This window comes from Patagioenas fasciata, chromosome 8 (assembly GCF_037038585.1).
Source record: "Patagioenas fasciata isolate bPatFas1 chromosome 8, bPatFas1.hap1, whole genome shotgun sequence".
NCBI classification, from domain to species: domain Eukaryota; kingdom Metazoa; phylum Chordata; class Aves; order Columbiformes; family Columbidae; genus Patagioenas; species Patagioenas fasciata.
The window spans coordinates 27,106,490-27,132,305 of record NC_092527.1 but is presented as its reverse complement, the minus strand read 5'-3'; the positions used below and the strand labels follow the sequence as shown (position 1 = coordinate 27,132,305).

Sequence of the window (25,816 nt, the reverse complement as noted above, 5' to 3'; positions counted from 1 at the left end):
AGACCTGAGCCCATTTTTCTCACCTGCTCAATATGTACTTTGATTGTGGATTCCCACCAGTCCCTTCTATTTAGTTATTCCAGACATACAAATGTTTTCAATATTCTTTTTGAGAGAATGAACATGTCCTATCAAGTGGTAATTAGAGAATAAAAAAGGGCTGCTTTGAAGAGTACTCGGTGAGCTTACCCAGGCAAGCCAGTGTTTTTTGTCAAATGTGATGAAATTAACGAAATGTATTTTCCAGATTTTCCACGATTCTGGAATAGATTGTTTTGAAGTTTGTGGGAATTATCTTGGCAAAAACACTTAGGTCCCAGAGAACTGTGAATGCTGATGTACATAACTCTTAACTGCTTAGTCATTTAGTGGAGCCTGTGCTTCTCATCACTGTACAAAGTATAAGGAATAAGGTTGGTGTCTGATGTATGTGGTTTACAAAAGACAGTAAGTGAAGCAAGAAGCTGCCTGAGCTGAAGGAGAGTAGGAAATACAGAGGGTGATGGTGTATTTTGAATGTCTAGGACTTTGTCCATCTCCTACTCCTTAATATTTTGTTTCAAATCTTCTAAGAAGTGTCTGTGGCCAATTAATTAGTTTTTTCTTCCTGCTCTCTCTTCCTCTGCTTAATTTTATATGCTACTGAACTGGTTTATGTTTTCTGAAGAAAATATAAGGGAAAATTGAGAACTAAAGTGAGTAATTTAAGCATGGTTGTCTGGCCAGTTCACTTTTTGTAGTTATTAAACCGTAATTGCTTTTACAAGGATCTTTTACTGATAATGACACGAGAGAAAAGGCATCGGCATCTCTGCTACACAATACACGAGTTTTCTGGTCATTTGAGTGAACCAGCTTTCAGTGGTCCAAAATACTGAAGTCATGGCTCACCAGAAGCTTCAGTTTGCTGTAGACTCCTGTATTATAGTCTTAAAAGGATGTATTTTTTTTACACTCAGTGAAAACTTTTTTCTGTATTGCTTTGGGGGTGGAAACTAATCAAATGCACATCTTGGTGTTTTTTATGTTACATTCTCTACAAAGGCCTTGCTTTGCTGCAATAGCAACTTTAATAACAAAGGTCAAGGTATTGTGGCCATTTGACAAATACATGGTTTCTGTGAAATAAGTAACTTCATGTCCTGGAGCACTGGAAAGAAGGCAGCTTACTGTGTGGTTGTGCTGGTGGTATTTTTGCTTTGTTTTTTATCTTTACTTAGCCATCCATTGATGATGGAAACCACTGAACATTCATAGGCCAACCAAAGTGTTTAGTTTTAAGTCAAAGAACACTTTTTCTATGGCTTGTTTGGCTTTTCAGTGTTTATTAAATGGTCTGCACCACTAAACTTCATAACACTATCATTCTTAAGAACGGCTAATTTAGAGAGTACTTTTTCCAAGATCACAGATGGTAGGGAAAACTGCCGTGAAGAGAATTTTTAAGTAGTTTATCCAAAGGCACCTGGGAGAGCTTAAGGGAGACATGGGTTAAACAAAATGTTTTAACTTAGTCTCTCTGCTTTTACCTCCAAATGGTCTGTTTCCCTAACTTTGATGTAGTGTTTATGTAACTTACATAGCTTGCATAGTAAGTCTTCTTTTGATGTTAACACACTGTGATACCTTTGTTCAGGTTAAATGTGCTTCTTCAGAGACTGTGTTAAGAGCAAAGTCATGCACTTGGTGTATCTTGGGGTGTTAATCAGTGTCCAGAAAGTCTGAGAACTTGCTGGAAACATTACTTGTAGCCAGTTGTGTCAAATGTAATCTATAATACACAAAGTACTGTCATGAAATACAGGGTAATTTATGAATTTGTATTTTGGCAGGAGAATGTGTCCCTTGCTGATATTTTGTCACTGCGGGATAGCTGTCTTACTGAGCAGGATATTTGGGCAATTTGCCTGGAGTGTTGCCATTCTCTCAAGAGCATTGCCCATTCTGCAATCTTCCAGACACTCTGCATCACTCCTGACACTTTGGCTTTTAACACCAATGGCAATGTATGCTTCATGGAACAGCTCAGCGGTAAGTATTTGTGTTTACAGGCCGTTTGTTTTAGAACTATGGAAACTCATAGTGAGAGATTGTAGTAAAGCATTATATTCTATTCTTAAGACTTGTAATTAAAATAAAGAGAAAACAAATACTTGTTTATGAATGGGTGAGTATAGGTCTGGATGAAACTACATGTTCAGTTTTGTGATTGATGAACAAAGGCTTTTATGAGTTTGCTTAGAAAATTTGTCCTGTTTATTTTGAGACTTATCCAGGGGAATGTACTCTTATATCCATTTTAAACATGGTAGCTTACGTATTTGTGTATCTGTGTGCACAAGCCTCTACCTATGTAAAGCACGTTCTTGCTCTCTTCCAGTTCTTCTAATTTCATGGATGTGTTCTATTTCTGGAGAAATCTGACATTCAATGTATCTTGATGATTGTGGCCACAGAGAATGGGGCAATTCTAGTGCCTATTCACTGTCAGAAAGGAAAGCTCTCTCCTGAATAAAGGACTATTATATTTTTTTTGAGGTCGTGATTTTTAGACTTGGCAAGTGTGATGACTGACTGAGAAATGAATTTTAATATGCTAAAACCCAGTATGTAGTAGCGTGTAAGGCCTTCAGTTATTGTAGCAGATGAATGGGGGGGGATAGTTAACTTAAAAACTGACTTCTGATTTATGACAGACAAAAAACCATGTTATTGTTACTGTTCACTCTTCATATGACCCATCTCAAGAGTCTTTGTCTTGAGCCTGTTAGGGATATTACAAAACAAAAAAAATCTCTTATTCTATGATGCTTTTAAAATTTTCAGCTTGTAACAAGAACCACCATTGTAGTCCATATACACACTATTCAGGTCTTGTGTTTTCTTTAATTTATTTTTAACTCTTATGTCAGAATAAGTGCTTATTCTTTTCATCAAAATTGCAGTATTTAGAAAAGATGGTGTAAGAGAAGATTGCAACAAATGAATATTTATTGCCTTCTTTGCAATTAAAGGTAGTTTTTCAAATAAACATGTAACAAAATGTAATTAATAAAGATGAAAATACATCTTCTTAATTGTTGTGGTATTTGTTTTGTGCTTAAATTCCTCAAATATGAGTTAACTTTTAGTTCCATGTTAATAGGGTAATGTGGAATCAATTTCCTTTATTTTAAAGAGCTTGTCATAACTTGAAATTAGAAAAAAGATAGCTTTGTATTTGTAAAGGTATGTGAAAGACTTGTTGAATGGAATAAATCTACTCCATGAAAAACACCCCTCAACTGAGATCTTTGCTTGCAGCTGGGAAAGGAAAAAAAAAAAAATCAATTCCTTCTTAAATGTTGTATTCTAATTGAATAACTGGCAAACAGTCGATCCAGGAATTTGCAATATCCAACTGCTTAAAATGTGGGATAACAACTTCCTGTGCAAAGCAAATGGACAAAGATCTTGTTCCCTAATGTCATGTTAGTCTCTGAGGAAGAGACTTTTCATCAGTTCTCTTTAAATAAATTGTTTCTCTGTTTTTTCCTAGGAATGCAAAAAGCTATGTATATATTCTGTTTCCCGCACACACACTCCACTATGTCTTTGATTCTTTCTCTTCCCCTTTCCATCAGATCCTGTTACTATTTGTTTAAAATACAGTTTGTTAGATAGGTACTTGCAGAGGTTATCCTTTTTGCTTCCCTATAGTTGTTGCCTATGGATTCATTTATCTAGAAGAAAACTATAACCTCTGGATTTCCATGCCAGTGGGAGAAAACAAACAGCCTGTCACCTCTGCTTTAGCAGAGTTCTGCTTCCTGCAGGTTTTGTGGCACTGAAATGACATTCCATGGGATGTTCTGCCAAGGGCTCTGATATCTTCTTGTTTTCTCAAATCAGACAGGTTTCCATTGTAAACATTCAATTAAAAGGATACAGTGAGCTTTACCAGTGATAAAAATCATATGCTTGTACAGCCTTTGAAGTGTTCTATCAAAAGAAAGGGAAAAGATAGTGGGGTGATTAAAAGAAGGAGCAGTAGTCTGGGGGCAGGGAATGGGGAGGGACCAAATACCTTCTATTCATTAATTCCCCTCCGTGTTTGTCCCCCAAACATCAGGTAAAAATGGTGATGGGGGATGCAGAATTAGTTCCTATTTTTTTTAGTGGAAAGGTAGAGTCTCAGAACATAGTGAGAAACTGTAAATCAGTTAGTGGCATATAGCTACCTGGCATGGCTGACTATCTTCAATATATGAATATGTCAAAAAAGTCTTCTCTAGTTCTCTCTACCATATAACTGAGTTTAGTATTTTCACAAAAGGAGCTTTGCATTTCACTTCTAAAATACAGGCCACGAAGTTTTATTAGAGTGAAAGCTATGTTGAGTATGCTACTCTGGTGAGCATACTTTTTGGTTTTTTTTTCCCCTGTTGAGAGGGGAAATTTATAGTCTTTGCTTGTAAAGGCTCTCAGTCATCTGTTGGCTTCACTGAAGGATACACTAGGTGAGTTGTATGTGTAGGTGAAGTGCAGGGTTTTTAGTCAGGCACTTTTTAAAATCCCCTGGTGTTCTTTACTGGGTTCAAGTGACATCAGTACAGTGAGATACTACATGCATGCTTGGATGCAGCAGCATCGCTCTCTTAAGATGTCCCTTTCTTCCTTCCACCACTTCACTAAGAAGTGGCTGCTGCTGCAGTAGCTCATTTCTCTGCTAAGCAGCATGCAGGTGGGGAATGTGCTTCCTCAACTCTTTTATCGTAATTAAAACAAACTAAGCAGAAAGGTCAAGATGCCTGTAGATGAAGAGGCCATTAGCTGTTCAGGTTGGTTTTGCTGCTTGAACCCTTATGCCCCAGGTCTGCAGTGGAAAATAGTGAATGGAAATGTTGCATTAATCAAATTAAACCTGCAAGCCACAGCTGAGCCACACCAGCTTAGGTCATAACTTGGTGCAAACATAAATATATGAAGGCAAGAAGTGGTTAGGCGTGGTAAATGTACCTCTTTGGGGGTGTTTTGTCTCTTTTTGTTTCTTAGTAGGAAAAGTATGGTATCTTCTTACAGAAAGCTTGAAAATAACACTTCATTTTACTTGCACTACAAGAAACATGGATAACAAGCTTTTTGTACATTAGATATGAGTGAACCCAAATACTTCTATATACATAGTTTCTTTCAAATCATTTATGAGTATGTCATTAAGTTTGTATTATCAAATTGGTTTTGTTTTTAAGTGAAAAAGACTACTAATTTTTAACATGACATTTCTTTTTGCTTTCAAAGATGATCCAGAGGGTGCCTTTGTTCCACCAGAATTTGATATCACCGGTAACACTTTTGAGGCAAGTTCATAAATTTATCTGTGAAGCGGAGGGGGGTTTAATCATTTTAGTATTTCTGGCAGTACCAAATGCTCAGCATTCTCAATGTATATTATTAACGCATTTAAAATTTGTGAATAATAAATTGTGCTGTTTAGATATGTTTTGTGGAAATAAAAAGTAAACTTTCAATGCTAGATTAACTTTCTGTAGAAACATTTGTTTGCTAACTGTTAAAATGTGAGAATCTGTTTTGGCTGAATAATATGTTGCCCTAAACCACAGCTGGTTTATATTATGTTCCCTGGTATCCTTCACTGACTACATTTGCTTGTTTGGGGACTAGCTATGAGCTTTTATGACTAAATATAAAATTTGTTTGCTGTCCTCTTCAATAAAATAATTCATGGAAGGGTAATCAGCAATTTTATCTTTGATTTAATGAAGAAACAAATGACTATCTGTTGCTTTGCAATGCACAAATGCTCTATGCTGTTAAATTAAATTAGTTTTAAATTGTTTATACTAATTCATTAGCCTCCCAAGTCAACTATCTCATTGCATGCTGGAGGAGTACTTGTTTGCTTAATATCCTTTTTTTAAATACAGTATTTTTTCTGGCCTGTATTCTTAGATAATGCAAATGCTTTAATTAGCAACATGTTCTATTTAAGGTTTTTTAAAAAAATTGTGTTTCTTTGTAGTTCAATACAAATACCTTTTACTTTTTGTTGCTATAGCCTTCATAGTCATGTTTACAGTTCTCTGTGTTTTCTTGGCAGAGGGAGGGGGGAATGATAAGTGAACCTTGGAAGCATGGAGTCCTCTAAGTAGGATGAGAACGATATGGCAGGAAGGGTAGTATAGAATATGAAGTACAACAGTCTTTGAAGACTAGAGATGCAACATATCTCCCTGTTGCTATGATTTGTTAATGTAGTCACATAGGCCAGCAGAGCTCTAGTAATTTTGTGCCTGCTCTTCTGCCCATCCCCAGGGTGTTGTTTTGGGAGTCTTTGGGGACAGGGGGCCAGCGCAGGTGGGGAGTGGTTAGGAGGTGACCGGTATTGCATGTAAACTTGGCAAGTGTGGTAGTCTTTATATTCAGATGTGGTTAAGGAAAGCAAGCCTCAAAGTCGCCCGAAGGTGACTAATTTTTGTTTCTTTCTTCTTTCTTTTTGTTGTACTGCTGAAGCTGGACTAAAGATTTTTACAGAAATACGTTCTCTATCCCTCACCCCTTAACAAGACTTCAAGATGTGACACAGAAACACAAAATTTGTGGAATTATTTGCTGATCTGGCAAACTTGCATTCCCCCCCCCAACCCTTTCTCCTCCTCTATGAGTTGCTGAACTCTTACGCATACAGCAAATAGGTACACTGAAGGAGGGTCAAAGACCAATGGGATGGAACAAGGTGAAATGGGGATTTGGGAACACTGTGAGAATACTAAGTGAGAGGTGTATTGTTTTTCCTTGGGATTTGTGTGCATTTTGTCTAACAGCTGCAGTATTTGGAGTATTCATGGAACTTTCAAAGCTTTACCTCCTACCACTTCTAGAGTTTGGTTCAATTTTAAGTACTTTTGTACCAGATCAAATTCTGCCAGGGATTCCACACTGACCTCTGCTTGCTTTTGCAGTTTCGAAGACCTACAGTAAATTAATCCTTATCTAGTTGTTACAAGGGTGTTATAACATTGTAATTTTTCCAAGCTAGCTATTTTTCTTCTCTGTGCTAATACTTCAAGATCTTCTCTTTTTCAAAGGCATTGATACTTTCATCTATCCCCTCACACTAGTTGTGACCTCCTAGTACACAATAGCAGAATAGCACTGTATAGACATCACTCTGAGGAAACTCTAGGCCCTTGTACTTTCCTAGTATTAAATATTCTTTCCACTATACCAGTAAGTTGCCTTTTTTACAGGGGTGTGAAATCTTGTGTTACTGCTTGCTTCTTCCTTGGTATTGACCCTACTGTGGTGTTCTTTGTTGAAGGACCTTTGCAGCTGCTTTGTTGAAAATAATGGAAAGTTGTGTTTATATTGAAACTGTCTATTTTCAATAAAAAGCAAAAAATTAGTACTGGAGCTACTCATTATGTTCAGGATGATCTTTGATAGCTGTTACTCCACTGTCAAAGCTCAGCTGATTAAAAATACTTATGTCAGCCAAAGGTTTCACTTGATTGGAGCATGACCTGTTTTGTGGCTTCTAAAATGCAAGCACACAATGAGGTTTGTATGGCTGCTGGATGACTTCTTCCTCTTCAAACTCTTTAAAAAAAAAAAAATCCATCAAATAAAGCTACAGTTGTTTCAATAATAGATGTTTTGTTTCCTGCTTGGTGAGTTACTGATCCAGACCTCTAATGGAATTGTGACTAGGTCTAATTAGTTGCTAAACTTAGCTGGCGCTCACAAGCACACAACGGTAATAGACGCAGGAAACAAATTGAAATGCATTACTGTCCTGGTGTCTGAAACAACACTATTAAAAATTTCAGTTTCTAGCTGGAATTTCAAATAGCAAGAGATCTAAAGCTTTGTCCAAATGATGATGCGCAGGACTGAAAACTAATTGATTTCATGTGGTTTGTTTTAGAGTTACGCCTTGTTTTCTGACCTGGTCTCCATTTGTAAAGTGGGAATAATAACTCCAACTTCAGTTATTTTTCTGAGTGGGAAGGTTAAAAACTAGCCCTTCAGGGAGCTGTCAGCTTCAGTGTCAGGTGTAGAACAGACCTTTCAGAGAGAAAGATGTTAAGAAGGAAGTAGCTGTGAAAGGGTTATTTGGTGCCAACAGTGAAGTGTGGCTGAGCCTTCCAACTGGTGACTTCTTTAGTGCTGCCACAGCTCCAGCTGTGGGGCTGGAGGAAGGATCGCAGATTTTGAGGGTCTCGAGATCTTGAAATGACTGTGTTGCTAATCAGTTGCAGCAGCATTTAATCGGGTACTTCTGTCCTTCTCTTCCTGGTGTAAGCATTGTCACAGAACGAGGGCAAAAAAAGCAGCCAAGCAGTTACCATTGGTCTCTAAGATAGCACTGGAGTAAAACAGAATCTCCTGGGTGTCTGTTAAATTTTTCCCCCCTAACTTTGCTGTCTCCTTACAGACTTCTGTTACCATTGTGCCGTAATAACTGCACTGTTAAGGGTTGGTGCTGCCAGGAGAGGGAACAGGAAAGAAACTTTAGAGTTAGGATCTACACTGTAAAGGTGATTTCTATACAGAACACTTCTTATCATTTTTGCTTTGATTCATAATGCGTATGCAGGTATGTGATGCGGCTGTGCTCAGTAAAACTTTCTGATGACTAAAGCTGTTACTTGCCTGCATTGACAGAAAGATCTCACTTTCTGCTTCTCGAAGCTACAAGGTGTGTCTGTATTTGCTATGGCAAATACTAACCACTTTTTTTGTTCTTGTTGAATCATGAATCACAGAATCATGAGCTAGAAGTCAGTTAGAAACATCTTGAGTATAAAGGCTAGCCTCTGATTTTGTAATGTTTTACTAGCATGCTACTGTAGAGAGCAGTATAGAATGTTAATTTTTCTGTTTTAGAAAAACATTAAGAGACTGAGTTGCAAAAACAGAGATTTGAGGCTTCTTTTAAAATTTGCCTGCTTGACTATATAGCAGGCTTATATAAAAATTCATCTTCAGTATAAACTAATACTGAGTCCTGATTCCCTCCTCTAAATATGAAGAGCTTTAAACTTTTCCTAGTGAAAAAGGTTCTTATTTAATTTTCTTGCCCTGGGCAGTACAGTGCTAGACTTGTGAAATTTGACCAATGAAAGGCACAACAGGAATAGCTAAATATTGGCGAGTTCATTAATAGCCTTATTTCTGTCACTACAATACAAATTTGCCTCGGGTTAAAAACATCAGCTCTCTCAAGCCAGTTTCAAATAGCTATTTGTCTGCATCACAAAACTGCCATTGAGTCTGACACAGAGGTTCATTGATGTAGAACCCCACATTTCTAAGATATGAGCTTTCAGTGAGATGAAGGACCCATGTCTGCCATGTGTGAACTTGCATTTATAATTTTTTAATAATGTGGCTATTCAATGTTGCCTATTCTAGTGAACCTCTGTAACAGAAATCAGTGAGTTTTCAGTCTTATCTACCTTTTTTTTTTTTTTTTAATGTATCTGTAGCAGACTGGATAATGCTTCTGTTTAATGACTTCTTCTTTTATTCAGAGGTGATAAAATGCAGTAGTTCAGAAACCTTGGTATGCAACATGGTTAAAACCTTTTGAAAATAAAAGAACTGGAACAGTGATACAGAGTTGAATAGAGCCTTGAAGGGGAAATACTGGATAGAGAATGAGAAGAAAGTTCACACTTCTGTCTGTTTTCTTATCTAGAACTTGTTCTTGGTTTTTGCTATCACGGCAGGAGTGGGGTTTGCTGATCTCTCACCTGGGAGAAAAATCAGCACCAGAAAAGGCTGAACACTGCCTGGCTCTGCTAGAATGTGACAGCTGTCATCCTGCAGTTCTCAGTGGGTTACAGTTTTCTATTATTTTTAAAAAAAAAAAAAGGAAGACAGTCAAATTGTTTCAACAACTTTAAAATAAACTATTACACACAAAGTGGTATAACTAGTGCACATAGAAAGACAAGCTAAAAGCTATTACATTATTGTTGAAAGCTAAAGAGTTAAGATTCATATGTCATATTCCTGTGAAATGTGACCAGGCAGTTGGATTGATATATACCATATACATACAAATATTTTATATGCATATAAACGCACAGGTTGAAATGCCAAATGAAACCTGCTGTTCTAGGGAATACATAAAGACAAAAGGTTTGGGTTATATATGTGGTGGTCCTACCAAACTGTGCTGACAATTTGGTACTTCCGTATTTCTCAATAATTGATCATTACTGAGCTGACAATTTGGTACTTCAGTATTTCTCGATGGTTGATCATTACTGAGCTAGTGCTCAGGTCTCACCTGTTGGTCCTTCTATAAATATCAAAGCCTTCATCTTTCTCCCAAATCAAAACAGCAGAAGGTATAAAGGAAGTCTTTCCTTTGCCACTTCCCTGCTCTTTTAAAGCAGTAGCTTTGAATGCTGTGAGATTCTCGCTACTGTTCTATTCTTTCTTTGGTACTTGGTGCAGGAGAAAAAAAACTTTTTATATGTTCTCCTAGAGGGAGTTTTTTGTTTTGTTTTTATCTGATAGGAGAAATAAATCTTTTGAAACACCTAGTGCCCTTTTTCTTGAGTTCTGTTTCCCGTAATTTGAGTTGCCTCCTCTTGAGACTAATTCTATATAAAAGCAGCAAGGCTTGTCATCAGTAAATGGTAACTTATCTTCTCCTGTAGTCAAAACCAGTCTATCTTCTGAGTGTTATTTAAAGCTGTCTCTTCCTTCTGTGACAAAAATAAATTACTTTTATTTGATTACCTGTGCCTCTGCTGTGCTATAGAAGAGGAAATGGAATCCTCCTGCTCTCGCTTTTACATCATCAACCCAATTGAGGTTCCATTCAGGAACATAGTACTGAGCAAGTATCAACCTTTAGTTGCTTTATACAAAGAGCTACCCACAGGAAGAATATGAAGCCAGTCTTTTTTTTTTTTTTTTCTTTTTTAGTGTATAAAATACCTTAGAGTTTATTATTTGATTATTTAAAAAAACTACAGCTTGTTGCTCAGTTCTGAAGTTGGCCTTGTGAAGTTGTCATATTAGTCTTTTCTAGCCAGCTTTTTGAGCACATTGCTGGTGCTCTAAGCCTGAAACACAACTTTTGACAGAATGACTTCTGGTTTTTATCAGGAATAGTCTGTCTCTTAGGCAGAAAAATGTCCTCAGAATAGAAATATATAACTGTATAAGTAACCTGCTTAATGAAAATATGTAGGATTTTAGGTTTATACTCAGCTCTTAGGTTCTTGTAAGAAGGCATTATCAAAGCTAAGCTATGTATTTTTTCCTTAAGATTGAGGGAGATTATCCTCTGATGTACAAAAGCATTTTTCAGATCAACTTATTTAAGGATTTTTGTTTTATGAGAGAAAGAGTGGGAGTGAAAAGACTACTTGGTGTTCTGTCTTAGCAGTTGATGCTTGTGGTGCTTGAAGTTTGCTCTTCTAGAAGCCTGATGACATGTGTTGGGTAGATTTGCAGATAGTTCCCATCATGAGCAAAAACCTGTGGAAAAGAGGACAGATTGGTTTCTCCTGTTATCATTGTGCAGTGTCATAAAACTCCAGGCTCCTTAATGTTAAAGATAAACAAATGTTTTCAATCGTTTTTTTTTTTTTTGTCTCCAGAATCTTCCACATGAAGTCCTCTGATTAGTACTGACACTTTCTCAACTATGGATTAAGTTGTCTTCCTTAGTCCTGGTAGAATTACCTGCCAGTTTTTGGTGTAACCCATTCAAACTCATGTCTTTGGACCCATCATCACACTGGTCTTCCTGGCAGAACTTGATTTTCTATAGCAATCTCTGCTTATTTCAATAATTCACGCTTTAGAATGTTTGGAAATGCTTTTGAAATGTAAGCGTGAATTCTTAAAGGCAACATGAAGACCTCCAGCAAAATTATTCCTTGTCATTACTTGATATCAAAAGTTTTCTCTTTCATTAATTTCTGTTTTACATGGATATTCAGGAGATGAAAGATCCATGGTCATTGCTAGACTGGATCTGGAGACTTTAGACTCTCTGGAACAATAACAATTAATTTCTAGCATTTATATGAACTGAAAATAAAGCCATTCCACCAGTGCATGAGGACATTCATAAATACCACTGCCTCTCTGAAAGGTTCAGGAACAGATTGACTTAGAAGTAGGTAGAAGAATGAATGACTTCCTAATCTCCAGATAAAATCTTGAGACTAGTTCAGTTTTCACTGTGAATTAGATCATCATAGGTCTATCGAGATTTAATCAACAGAGCCTTCGGGACTGACAAAATGGTTGTCACTCACATGATTCTCCTTAGCTACAGCATTTCAAAAAAAAAGCTTGAAAGAACAATTGAGAACAGTAATATTCTTTAGCCTGGAAAAGAATGCCCTGAAGGAGAAGCTATGCTAGAAGGCTGTGAAGCAGCAGCAGCCACAGAGGGAGTATTTGCAAGCCCTCGTAAAAGAAGAAGTAGGTGGCAACAACGACACGAACACCCATGGACTCAAACAAGAGGAAATACTTCTTTGTGATGTAGTAAGTTGTGGAAGTTCTTGCTGCAAAACATAGGTGCAGGTGGATAAAACTTAGACAACTTCATGGAGATAAAACAGTTGTCATGAACCATGTACAGACAAGAAGCCTGCAACTACAAAACAATGAGATTAGGCTGATATACTAGGTAGAATTTCTCAGTTCAAGCTGAATTATATAAACAGAGGTCACGACAAACCAAAACATAGTAAAATGTAGGGGCATTCAACCATAATATATGTGATACATGCTGTTTGCAAGTGCGTTTAGATTAAACTTGGTTCATTGTTCCTTATGTTGTTGTAGCATTGCTTTTTAGATTATGGTATCCGTGAAGCCTTGCTTATGTTTTGTGATGTAAGCTGATCACCTGACGTTTGCCTAAGAACATATTCAAACTTGAAAGCTGGCAGTTGTTAGGTAAATTAAAAGGCAATTTGCAAATTGAAATACCTGAAAACTTCAGCTATGAGCAGATTATTTGAGAAAATCTGACCTGTGGATGCATTTTTGTGCCCATCTTTTTAGCAGTCTTTTGTGGAAGAATTTTTTCAGACAAAGCTGAGCAGCAACTGTAGAGAAGGGATAAACTGCAATTATAGCTTTGTTTGAAAATGGTGTTTTTTCCAGCATTTGCTGCCAATTCAAGCTAGAGCATATGTTTTGTGAACAGTCTACAGTGGTTTAGCACTTTTAGCACATTCTGCTGACTAATTATGTACACATCCAAAGTGTCAAATTAATAAAAAGCTAATAGTTAATACAGCACCTTCCAGTAATTACAGTTATGCAGAAAGGCATTTAGTCCATTTGTAATGAAGGAAAGTATTAAAAATAATAGGCCTATTTCCCTTTCATTTTGTGGCTGAAGTATATTACTGTCTGACTCTTTTTTCTTTTTGCATAAAAGTAGTGCATTTTAGAATAAGTACAATTAATATTTACCTATGTCTTTTTTTTCTCAATGTTTTCTCAAAATAGTAATTTTCTCAAGCATTAGCTTGAATTTGTTTATAAAACTTTGAGTTTTCATTTGAGCTTTCATTTGTGGAACATTTAGATGCTTTGAATTGTAAAAAGGTGACCTCATTAATGTTTATAAATATATAAAGGGTGAGTGTCATGAGGACGGAGCCAGGCTCTTCTTGGTGACAACCAATGGTAGGACAAGGGGTAATGAGTTCAAACTGGAACACAAGTGGTTTCACTTAAATGTGAGAGGAAACTTCTTCTCAGTGAGGGTAACAGACACTGGAACAGGCTGCCCAGGGGGGTGTGGAGTCTCCTGCTCTGTAGACATTCGAAACCCACCTGGACACCTTCCTGTGTAACCTCATCTGGGTGTTCCTGCTCCAGCAGGAGGATTGAACTTCATGATCTTTTGAGGTCCCTTCCAATCCCTAACATTCTGTGATTCTGTGGAAACATCTTTCTGTGTGAAGCAATCTCAATAAAAATAAAGAAAAAACTGCAAAGCACGGAAGGGTTGGCTATGAATGTCAAAACCAAAAACTGCCTTACACTATTCCTATAGCTTATCATTTAGTTAGAAATATTTTACAGGAAGTATTAGTTCTATTATGGTCTGTCTTTTTCAGTTTTGCTGAAGACCTACATTTCTGAACTTAGTGAAATCTCAATACAAAATGTAAATGGTCATTATTCATAATTGCAATATGCCATAATGCTTATGCAGTCAATGTTCAAAAGCTCTTTTGTCAGCTTTTTTCTGTCATGTTTGTGAGTATGAGTTCCTATAGAAGCTTAGTTCTTTAGCCCTGCCAAGCAGTAATACAACAGAGCCTCTGTCACTCTTTGTAGGCTTGGAGCTTTTACTTCTCTCCTGATCTTTTGATTTGTAGATTTTAAAACCAGTGCGGATCATTACTATTCTCTGATTTCACTTCCTATAGTGTTAAATGGTTGTAAAATGGGATGCAGCAAGCCAAGTAACGTTTGATTGGAACTGACAGGAGTGTTTTTAAATGTATTTCAGTCCTGATATAAAATTTTAACATGATGGCAGAAGCTATCCTCTCCCTTGGTAAGTGCTTCCAGTACTAAGCCTGAATGCTTTTAAAATATATAGTATCTTCACCTTTGGAATTTTTATTTGTTTTTCTTTTTTTTTTCACTTTTGAGCCTTGTTATACCTTTGTGTCTTGGAAACTGCTGCAGTATCAGAAGTTAGCTTGATTTGAAGCTACTTGTATGCTTGTGACCTTCAAATTTTTCTCTGAAACACATGAGGTTACTTAACCTGTTACTGAAAGGAAGGCTTTCTGAACCATAAATCATACTTGTGACTTTTCTCAAATGTCTTTTCTTCACGTTGCCATTTTGGTTTTTAAAGGGCATGTTATTTCCATGATGGCTTTCCCAGTGATGCATACAATTATGATTTTACCTATGATTCTTGTTACACTTACTAACTTTAGGCTAAGAGTAGATATACTCTTTAAGACCAAATGTGGACATCCAGTTTCCTAATATGACTTCCTCCCTTTCCCTCCATCCTTTTTAAAGCTAATACTGTAGTGCAACCTTGCCAGTATGGTCTATGTGGGTTTTTGTAACAAATTGCTTTAATTCTTTAATTTTAAAGTATCTTTAGGAATTGTGAAGAGGTTGTTTTGTTTTGGTGTGGTTTTCTATTTGTTTTTTTCCTTTTGGATCTCTCTTGAAATGAATGCTATTTATCAGGTATTATTATCCTCCAATGCAACAGTTCCTATAACTCAAAAACTGTATTCCTTAGCTAGATTTAAAACAGGTGAAGTTTTTTCCAAAAACTAAGGAAAAATCTTCACTGGGAAGAAAAACCCTCTTAATTCCTTAAGAAAATTCCTAACTGCCAATACAGTGCCAATCTTTGCTTGTCGCCCAGGACAAGGAAAATTTTTGGTGCCCTTTCCTATTTGTTTACTTTCCTTATAACACGCTAAAAAAACCTTAGCTTAATTGTGAGATTGTTTTCATTGAGAGCAGTAGTAAGCATTAGATATTTATACTTAAGAATTTGGTTTATTTTTTGCACTTACCATCTTGCTCTCCTGTGCTGAAAAGAGGAATTTTCTTCCTAAGACTAAACAATGTGGAAAGTAGAAGCAGCTGATTTGATGCATAAGCTTGGGGAACGCCCCACCTAGTGGACGATCACAAACTGATCTCGTTGCTCCCGTTCAGACAGGAGACCTAAGGGTGTGTTGGAATATTAACCATAAATGTTGGAATATTAATCATGGAAGTTGATTAAATAGCTGGATTTTCTTTCCCCTTTTTCTTGTGCAGGTGGTGGTGTTTGGGAAGCTGGGAGAAGGGAGAGGGGGATTTACACTAAAGAATATTTCAAGTTCGAAAAGATGTTGCAGTTCCCAGTGAATGATTTTACCTAAGAAATTAATTACGAGCTATGGTAATTGAAATTGCCGTGTTCAAAACTGGCTTTCCTGGATGTCAGAGAAAAGGAAGTATCTCAACGGAACACTTTTCTGTCCAGGGAAAAAAATGTCTTTATTCAAGACAAGAGTGGCCTTCCCTTGTACAGGAAGAGATACAGTGAATGTCTTTAAAACAGGACACCAAAATGGAAGGTATTGAAACATATTGGCTTGCATCTCAAAGACACTTGTGCTTTTAAAGGCAGACTAGTGGATATGAGTTATACCCCACAGTGAAAAGAAATTAACTGGAAAAAGTGGGATGAGGTAATATGTTGCTCTGCCCTTCCTATTTCTGTGTCCTATAATGTCCACGTCCATCCTCATGTGGATAAAGAAAGTTTGTCAAAAGGGAGATTTTTCCCCCTCAAAGTAAAGTTTCTCATCTTTCTATGCTGCTCCTAGAGCTGGTATTTGAGCTGTATATAGGGAGATTATATTAAAATATACTTTCTTATTCTTCTGTATTATAAGAAATACTTTATTTGTGGTATATTTCCTAATGAGAGAAGATGAGCGAAACTCTTTGCTTAGTCTTATGCACTATGTATTTGGAAGAGACACTGCATTCTGTAAATCAGATGATGAGGGATGACATACATATTTCTGGAGAGGCTTAAACATCCAGGTGATGTACAAATGATAAAATAGCCTCAAAAGTGATGTCTGTAGACACATGTAAAATACCACTTTTGAACTGAACAAGAAGAAGAGAAGGCAAGAACAAGAATCTCTTCCATCCACATCTTATTCCACTGAATTTCCTTAGAAGTATTCTGTTTGCCAAATGCCAAACAGGGAAACAAAAAATATGTCAAGTAAGTTGACAGTGTGAAGTAAACTATTTTTAATTCTTCTTTCATGGCTACATCCCATTTCTTGATGTGGGTTGTTAACCTTAGCATTTCTATAAATAGAACACTGCACTGAATAAATAGAACTGCAGGATTTTCTGACAGAGTACAAATGTAATGTGTTGCTTAATTTTGCTTCGTGATGTAAAAGCACATAAGCAATATATTGTCTTTAAAGTATAATCAGTGAAGCTTGGTGTCAGTAATGTAGTGGATGTTAGAGTATAAAAGCAGGTTTTTTCCTAATAAAGCAATTCTTCTACATTGTTCTACCCATTTCAGGTGTTAGGAGTGGTATACAGGGGCTGAAACTGGTTGTTCTATTCAGAAGTACCTTCTGAATTCAAAAGTGTCCCTGCACTACATGACATTATTTCACCTGGTGTTCTGACATTGCTTGGTCTGCATAGTGTATGTCAATAACTTGTATGTTATGGGGGTTTTTTTTCCTTCAGTTCTTATAGGAGTGATTAATTTTTTTACTAAAGTAAATTTGTCACTTCTTGTAGATCATATAAAGTACATGGAATAACTTACTAACATTGAATGTATTAATCTACCAAAGTACAATGTTACAATTATACAAAAGGTTCTTTAAATAGAGCTGTATTATGCTTTTAGGAGTTTGTTTCCTTGTTGTTTTTTATGTTCAGTTTTGTTATGCCATCTATTGGGAAACACAAAATTAAATAACTTACTGAAACAGTATTTAATATCAAAATAAAGGAATAAGTTCTACACTCTACACATCCTTTTCACTGTTTAAAAGCTGATTTAAAAAACTGCAGGAAACAAAGACAATCTTCCTAAATTATTGGATGCTGTGGAAGGAATTTGGTTAAATTTCTTCCATGGATTGGAATATACTAAAGTATAAATCTAGGCTTGATTTTTTTTGGGGGGGCAGTTACTGGCTTTCAGTCATGGGCAGGCTTAGAAAGGTGTTAATTTATACCTAAAATTAAGTTAACTTGTGCAGACTGTAAGACCACCATCCTCTAAGTATTTATTAGTAGCAGTTGTACTTCCTTTGTGCGTAGCTTCATTAGTCCTGGGTGTAGATCACTTTCTGCAGCTGAAATAAGTATGGGTGAGGGTAGTGGTAACTTCAGGAAGTATGAAGACATAACTGTCTTCCCATCACCACCTTAGTGGGTTATTTGCTCAGGCTTCATAGTTTCATATCCTTTTGCCAACATGGTCTGGTTTACCTTACCAAAAAAAAAAAGACATCATTCTGTGCATAGTGTAGTTAGTTCAGTTGGGCTCCTGTCACTAAGTGGGTTATAGTAGATTTACGTTGTGAAGGGGGATGGGAGGGAGTAACCCTTCTTACTCTTGGAATAGATGAATGGCATTCATTCTTCTGCTAAATCAAAATAAAAATTGTAACAATTTCTGTCTGAGTTCCTCTGAGATTCTCAAAACAAAAATGAAAATCTTGCGTTACCTCTTCTGCTTAATGGTGAAGTTGTGTAATAGAGAAAAATCTGAGACTGAAATTACTGCTTTGCAATAAGCTTTGATCTTCTCTTTTTAGACCAGATGACATATAGTTTGTTTTTCTGACTTTTGTCCTGATGTTGATGTGTCTCAAGGGTAAATTGAGGCTTTACATCCAGCAGTCAGCACTATTTTGTACTTTCTTGGCTTGTGGGGCTGTGGAGGAAGTGGGGGAAGTGGAACTGGCCAGGCTACCTGCTCACACACACAGTGCTTCCCAATGCGGTTGTGTTGCACTCTGCTTCATGGGGGTTCCCTGCCACACTGGAAAGTAAATATATATCCATACCTGTGAAACAAGTCACTTCCTCTTTGTGTGATTTAGAGACAATAATACACCTTAATGAGAAAACTGGGGAGGGTGCAGGGAAGAAATTACTTTTGATCTTAGGGTCAATCTTCTTTCTAGGATGAAAGATAATAAAGCATACAGCAAATGCATTAGTACAACCAGATTTAATGTATAAATATGGTCATCCTTTTAATTATGTATTTGCAAGCCTGAGAGCACATTGTTCAGTACGCTTGAATTCCTGTCTGTACTGTGTCACCATTTAAATGTTTACACAAATTTGCATTTGTCTGGGTTATAAATTTTACTGAATTGTGTTCTCTGAATGGAACATAAAAACAAAACGCAGGCCATTATGGGTATACTACCACTACTACTAAAGCAGATCTGAAAAGGTTGGGATTTTTTTAAGAGGAAAACTTCTAAAATTAAGAGGTTGCTGTGTGGTATGGCAAATCTAATGCATTAGCATTAGATTTAAGAAAGTTGTTGGCTCACCTCCTTTTTTATTGGTGCTCATCACAAGGCTGTGGACTTGCAGAGAAGCAAAGGTGACAAATATGAAGTATTTCTTTAAACTCCTCTGCAAGTGTCTTCAGAGACAAGAAATTTCATTCTATATTGTTGCTGCTCAGTTTCTTAATGCTTTATAGCACTTATAAATTACTATTTTTGTTAAATTAATTTTTTTTTTCCTTAGTAAGAGGAATGCCATTTCAATCTCCTAGAGTGCTTCTAATTTAAATATTACTTGCGTGCACGGAGGGGCTGAGTTTTATATTTAGCTGTAACCAATGAAAAATTGTAATACTTATTATTGGTGAGGAATAAAAGGGGTTCTACTTGGACCCCACATGGTTGTTTCTTTTTGTTTGTATCAAGCATATCACCCAGAGCAGTTTTGTTCCTCCTGTTTAAATTAAACCACCTTTCAGTAAACTATTACAAGTTAAAAATGAAAACCATTTAAGCTGCATCCCTTGTGATCTCAGAGCTTTTTTTGCAGGAGAGAGAGAAGACTGGTAGCATATTAATGGCTTCTTTTAAACTACATGCAGGCACACATCTATTCTTTGGGTGCAACATTGAAAGCAGCAATAGAATATATAGTAGAACCTGAGACAGAATCAGAATTTGGGAAAGATCTGCATACTCTACTGGAACAAATGCAAGAAGAGAATCCTGAAAATAGGCCAGATATTGAGGTAAAACAGCCCTACATATTTTTCTGTTTTAAAAAAATGACACAAATATTTGTGTGCTCATTAATAGAGAGATGGTCTTTATATGTAATATGCTCAGATTTTGCAAGTAAGCTGAGGTTTTCCCAAGCTCACAGAAATTCTTCTTTCTCTGTACTCTAATGGAGATAGAACCTGAAAAGCAGATGTACATGTTTCACAATTCTTTGATTTTTTTAAAAAGGTTGGGTGAATACACTTGTGGATCTACATTTTCTCTTAACTGTTTCTTCCCATTTAATATGGAGATTACAGAGAAAGAGAGAGAGAGTCATTAGAAATAAGAGTACAAATGTTATGCTGTGGAATTTGTATGATGTCTCAAATGATGTTTAGGTTTCATTTAAGAAAGGGATGGAGTGAGCCATGCACCAGGAAACTTCTGTTCCTTGGCATGTTCAAAGCAGTGTTGTTCAAAGCATTACTACTAACTAGTTTTTCTGTAAATATATAAATGCTAAGTAGCATTTGATTAGATATTAATTGGTTTATTTTTTTTTTCCCGAGTGTATATTCTAAATGATATAGCACCTATAATCAGCACTTTTCAGAAAGAGTGCCACAGCAGAAGAATGATTAGATTCCTTTCCACAAAGCAAATAATAGTGGCTCCCTGGTCGAGGACTGCACGGGCAGAAGACCATTCCTGACACAGAGTCTGCTCGATCAGCTCCTGTATTTCTAGTCCTTTACTTTCAAGCATCATCAGGAAAGGGATTGTGTAACACCCCTGTCATCTCCAGCTGGTCTGAAGTCCCAGACTGGTCTAACTACTTAAATCAGCTCAAAAATAGGGGTCAGTCAAGGCTGGTTTAGAGTAATATATGAAGGTAGCTTTGTGACTATGTGTTCTCTTTTCCATTCCTTTTCCACCGAGCCCTTTCTTGTGTGGAAAGGAGTGAGGGGAGCTAAATGGAGGGAAAACCCGTAGATTGTTCTGGGCTTTTCACTTAACTCCAGCACAGCCTCGCTTTTTCCTGTCCTTCCTCTATCTGTGAACCAACAGATCCAATTTCTGCCTTCCATTCACAATAGCAGAAGAGCAGTTGAGCAGGTTAATGGTGTGTAAGAGCAGCTCCTTGGAGCTGTATGGGGTCTCATCGGTGTTTTATTTAGGAACAGTTACTGATGACACAGTGGGATGCATTTGGAAAGGCAGCTCTCTTCTACTTCCTGCCCATAGTGACAGACTTTTTTCAAATGTGGGAATGTCTGTAGTTAATTGTGTGTGAGACTAGTGCTAATGCTATCAAATGTTGCTCAGGCTACAGTTTAGAGGTATGTAGTAGTGTTTCTTCTTGTTATCTGATAATGACTGTTTTCTCTAATTAGGAATGATGCTTTTTAGCTGACTGTATTCTGCAGTTTTTAAAAAATTCAGGATTTACTTTTAATGTAGTTTCAGTAATAAAAATATTCCTCATGTTGCCTGTGTCACTCAGTTTAAGTGAATCAGTGGCTGTTTAAAAAATAATCTGCACTCTAGCTTTTTACATCTTATTGTTCATAAAAGATAACATTAATAATATTAGTTTTTATCAGTTGTTCTTAGTGTTCTAACTGTAGGCTAAAACTTGAACTGTGTTAAGTAATTTCATGATAGCCCATGGTAAAAATGAGAAATTAATTCAACCACATAATAGAAACACACAGTATAATGAACAGTGCAAGAAAGACCTCAGATGTAGCATTGTATAAACTCAGATGTACTGTGTGAGTTAATGTGATTCGCTTTAGTTAAAATTCACAAATTATTCATTATTTAATAAGTATTTAATGGTAATTTTCTTTAGAGCATTTTGTCATTATGTGAAGAAAAACTGAACGTTGCTTCATCGAGTAGTATTTGCCGAAGCCTATCTGCTGTTGGAAGAAGGGTTCTTTCAATTGAATCATTTGGTGCTTCTCAAGGTAACCTTAAAAAGTATTTACTCTTGGACTATAGATTGACTGACAAATCTAATGATTTTTAAAATACTAAGTTTGTGTACTTTCCTGTTATAGGTTCCTTTCTAGATATCAAAAAGTCGTCATTAAATATTTGTGAATTTGGGCTGGGGAACAGGGAACATACAACTTTTAATTAGCATAATTAATATATTTAGAGTATTTTTTATGATTAAAAGTCACTTGTCCAGAAGTAATTTGTGTAACATGCTGAAGATACGTAACAGCAGTGGCAGAGAAAGCAATATAAAGATGTACTAGGAAAGATCAGAAGGTTTAAATACACATTTAATGTAAGCATCTGTTTTTGCATCTAGATGTCTGTGATAACATGTGGAAGGGAAGAATGTGTCAGAGAAGTTTGGGATCTAAAATATATTCAAATGAGCAAAACAACATAGCAGGTGATTCGTCTGCAGTGGAAGATGTGACAGCTGCCTGTCATAAGGACTCTTCTGTAGTTACTATGGTGACTGGCAGAGAAAGTGGTTTAAAGGAAATGCAAAATGATCTGGATAATAAGAAAACTCAACATTCTCAACTTGCAACTCAACCTAAAAAGAGCAAAGAAGAGGACAAACATGCAGTGTGTACTGACAGTTTTGCTAGTCTTGCTCTGGATATAAAATCATGTGTTATTAACCTGGAAAGAGATGGCATTTTTAAGAAAGGTTCTTTGAGAAAAATTAAAACCTTCCCAAAGCTACCACTTGAACCTGGGGATACAAATAACCTTTTTACTTCTGTAACCAACAGTGGACCACTAGCTAGGAAAAATCACTTGCTAACACAAGAGTCACTACCTCTAGACAATAATAATGAGGTTGCTTTTTCAAAGGGAAATCTTAATTCATTTGCTGTTAGTAATCCACCAGAAATAGAACCAAAGAATCACCAGGTTCATGATCTTCATTTAGAAGCTCAGTGTGTGCGCACACAGGTGTCTGGCATGAATCTAGAAGAACATATGTCACTTATTAATGGTAAAAAGATAGGTTTTGCTTCATCTGATCACAAAGAAGACTGTTCTGATGCTACCTCTGAAATGCCAAATACAGCTGGCATGCTAAAAGGCCCAAATCAATCAATTGCTGGAACAAAAATGCTAGACAATTACATGGCATTGGAAGACTCTTCTGAAATTTTTAAAGGGTCAAATGAAAATGCTTTACCACATTTTAACAAGATGGCTTCAGTGTTAACGACAAAACCCAGTGTGAACAGATATGGATCAAACCTAATTAGGTCTCCAGAATTAAGCAACGGTGGGATGAGCGCAAACAATAATGAAGATAATCTTGGTGGTGGCAGAGGGTCAGAAATCAAAAGTAATGAGCAGGTAGTAAAAATAAAGTCTTCATTATATAGTTGCTGTAGTCACTTATGTGGAGATGAAATGACTTAAATAGTGTGTGATTGCTTCCCTATTCACCCTCCTTAGCGTCCTGGAAAATCTAATTTTGCTAGTCTGCACACTTTAAGAGTTAATATTGGAAACATTGCGATCCTTTTTTCCTCTTTAAAGGTGAAGTGCTATGGTGAAATTTATGCTATTGCAAAATTAACTGTCATTTTAATTTTTTTTACAAATGAACTGTACTTGCTAGTGTGTTAGAGCAGCATATTTAATAGTTGGTTACATTTGTAAGGGAACATTAGCAACATGTATGTAGATTTTTAACTCTCCATTACTGTCAATGCATAAAGTTCACTACCTTGCAGTTGGCCTCCCAGGTGCTTCTGAAAGTTGCAGTTCCTGACTGTAAACCTGACCTCATTGAAATCAATGGCAATATCCCATCTGCTTCAGGAGGTGAAAAGTTTCCAACTTTTTTTTTTTTTAATCTACCTGTGCATTTAAGTTTTTGAAAATTGTACGTATGCTGTATCTGTTCTGTGTTCTTAAATTACCACCTCTGTGTTTGTTATGTATAGAATTCAAATATGTGCACAATATTATGGATATGTTGTCTCAAGCATTTCATCTTTATAAATAGCCAAATAAGAAGAGGGAAAACCAATAATTAGTATAGTAGAATTTGTTGATAGATAGTTGTAGTACGGTCTCTGCTCAAATTACGTACTCTCAGGGTGGACAAGTTTGGTCTCTGACTAGATGGTTTTCTCTTTTGCCACACTCAAAGAGATGTGAACAGTCCATGTGATGGGAGAGCTGCTGCCTAGAAATGCTGTGGCTTGATAAAAATCAGCAGCACAAACTTCACATATTTCATTTCCAGCAGTTATGCCTAGGCGAAGATGTTGGGTATTTTCCTTACTTTACTGGCAACTCAGCCTTGCTCTCCTTGCCTAATAGCCAGTCTTCCAGCCATTCCAAGCAGTGGCATCTGGTGTTATTTTCAGTCTGCATCCATCCCTCTTTTCGCCTTGCACAAACACCTCCACTGGAGTAGTAACCTAGGACTGTCAAGCGTGTAAAGAGCCTTTGGTTCATCATAGTGAAAGAAAATCAAGGCAGCACTGAAGATTGTTGTAACTGCTTTTTTCTACTTACCTGTTTCTTCTCCCCTCAGTAGCATCTGCACGTATTAAATTCATAGTGCAGGAGAATAGTAAATACGGACAAGTACCGCATGGCATTGTTTTGCTCTCTGAGGGAGTTACTCATTGTATACATATTGAGTCCTTTATTTAAATCTTAAATCCTGCAGGTGCATTCTTTAAACTCTGGGAAAAGATCCATTTATTAGACAAATCCTTTTCTTTTTTTCCCCTCCCCTTCCTTCTCTGGACTATGCAACCTTAAATATTCAGAAGAGTCATAATTGAATTTATAATAATTCCAAAGTCTCCTGCTTTTGCTATGTTATTTGTTACTCTGGATTTGCATGAACGTGCTTCATTTTGTAGATATGCCTGTATTTCTAACAAGGATCATAGTAATTTCAGTCACTTGACTTCCTGTGAGAGAGCTTCTTAGTATACAGAAATCTAACTGTGTCTTAGTATTCAAGCAACAGAAACAACTGGGCAGATCAGACCACTATAAAACCACTGCAGCTGGGGTTGTTTTGTTTGGGGTTTGGTTTTTGTTTGTTTGTTTTTGGGGGAGGTGTCATCTCTTTTTGGTGTTTTAGGTTTTTTGGCTTTTTTTTGGTTTTTTTCTTTTTTGCATTCCAGGAAATAAAGGTACCACCCTTAAGTCGCTTGCCTTGAGGTGGAAGAGGGCTTACTTAAGCCTCTGTGTTAGAGAGGTGTGGTGAATAAGCTACCAACACTTAAGAACATAATTTTAGCGTATTGATAGGGGCTCTTCATTAGGAGGAAAACATCTGTTAAAATAAGACCTATGTTCTGTCCTTGCTGGATTACCAGGGCAACAGTTTAAGTCTGGATGCATGAAGAAAATAATTTTCCTCAGAATTATAGTTTCCCAAAATTATTGCACAATTTAAAAGCTGTAATGAATACCTCGTTTGCTTTTCCTGCAGCAGCACTTGAGATTGGCATACAGAAAAGTAAATCAAAATATGTTTTGTTTTCCGGTTATCCTTCTGAAATACTCCTTTTCTTCAAATATTTCATCATCAATTTTAAAAAAATGTTCTTTCAACTTGAACAGAATTTTTTTCTTCCAAATAAGTAGGCTCTTAGTAGAAGTGAGGTTATCCTGCTTCCACTTAATTCACAGGACAATCACAGTGAATAAGAAAAAGTAACTGATATTCCAGTTACCCTAATAAGAAGTGCCATAATACATATGACCTGAAGTGAAGACAGCAGGATGGTGGTTGTCCAGGAAACCAAAGTTTTATAGCTATGTTTTCAGTAGAAGAAAGGTTTGATAGATTCATGCTCTATATTCTTTTTTTAATAATCAGTTCCAGCAAATATTCAGGTTCTGCCACGTGAAAATCTAATGCTCTTTAGAGCTTATTAAAATCCTAAGTTAATCTTAACCAACCAAACAAAACAAAACAAAAAAAAAAAACCTGACTTATTTGATTCTTTAACTGCTGTAGGGAGAAAAAAAGCTTTTGAATATATCAATAT

At 36.5% G+C, this 25,816-nt stretch overlaps 1 protein-coding gene across 4 annotated transcripts in view; it reads left to right on the top strand.

Annotated features, from left to right (window-relative positions):
• The window catches only part of KNDC1 (kinase non-catalytic C-lobe domain containing 1), a 63,841-nt gene that overhangs the window by 1,317 nt on the left and 36,708 nt on the right, over window positions 1-25,816 (top strand). For all 4 annotated transcript variants that reach the window (XR_010651788.2, XM_065843767.2, XM_071812030.1 and 1 more), the window contains exons 2-6: window positions 1,833-2,031; window positions 5,281-5,339; window positions 19,673-19,819; window positions 21,649-21,766; window positions 22,120-23,141. Coding sequence is in view for 3 of the 4 variants with exons in the window: in XM_065843767.2 (XP_065699839.1) it covers window positions 1,833-2,031; window positions 5,281-5,339; window positions 19,673-19,819; window positions 21,649-21,766; window positions 22,120-23,141 (1,545 nt within the window). In the remaining variant the exon portion in view is untranslated. The remainder of the gene's footprint in view (window positions 1-1,832; window positions 2,032-5,280; window positions 5,340-19,672; window positions 19,820-21,648; window positions 21,767-22,119; window positions 23,142-25,816) is intronic.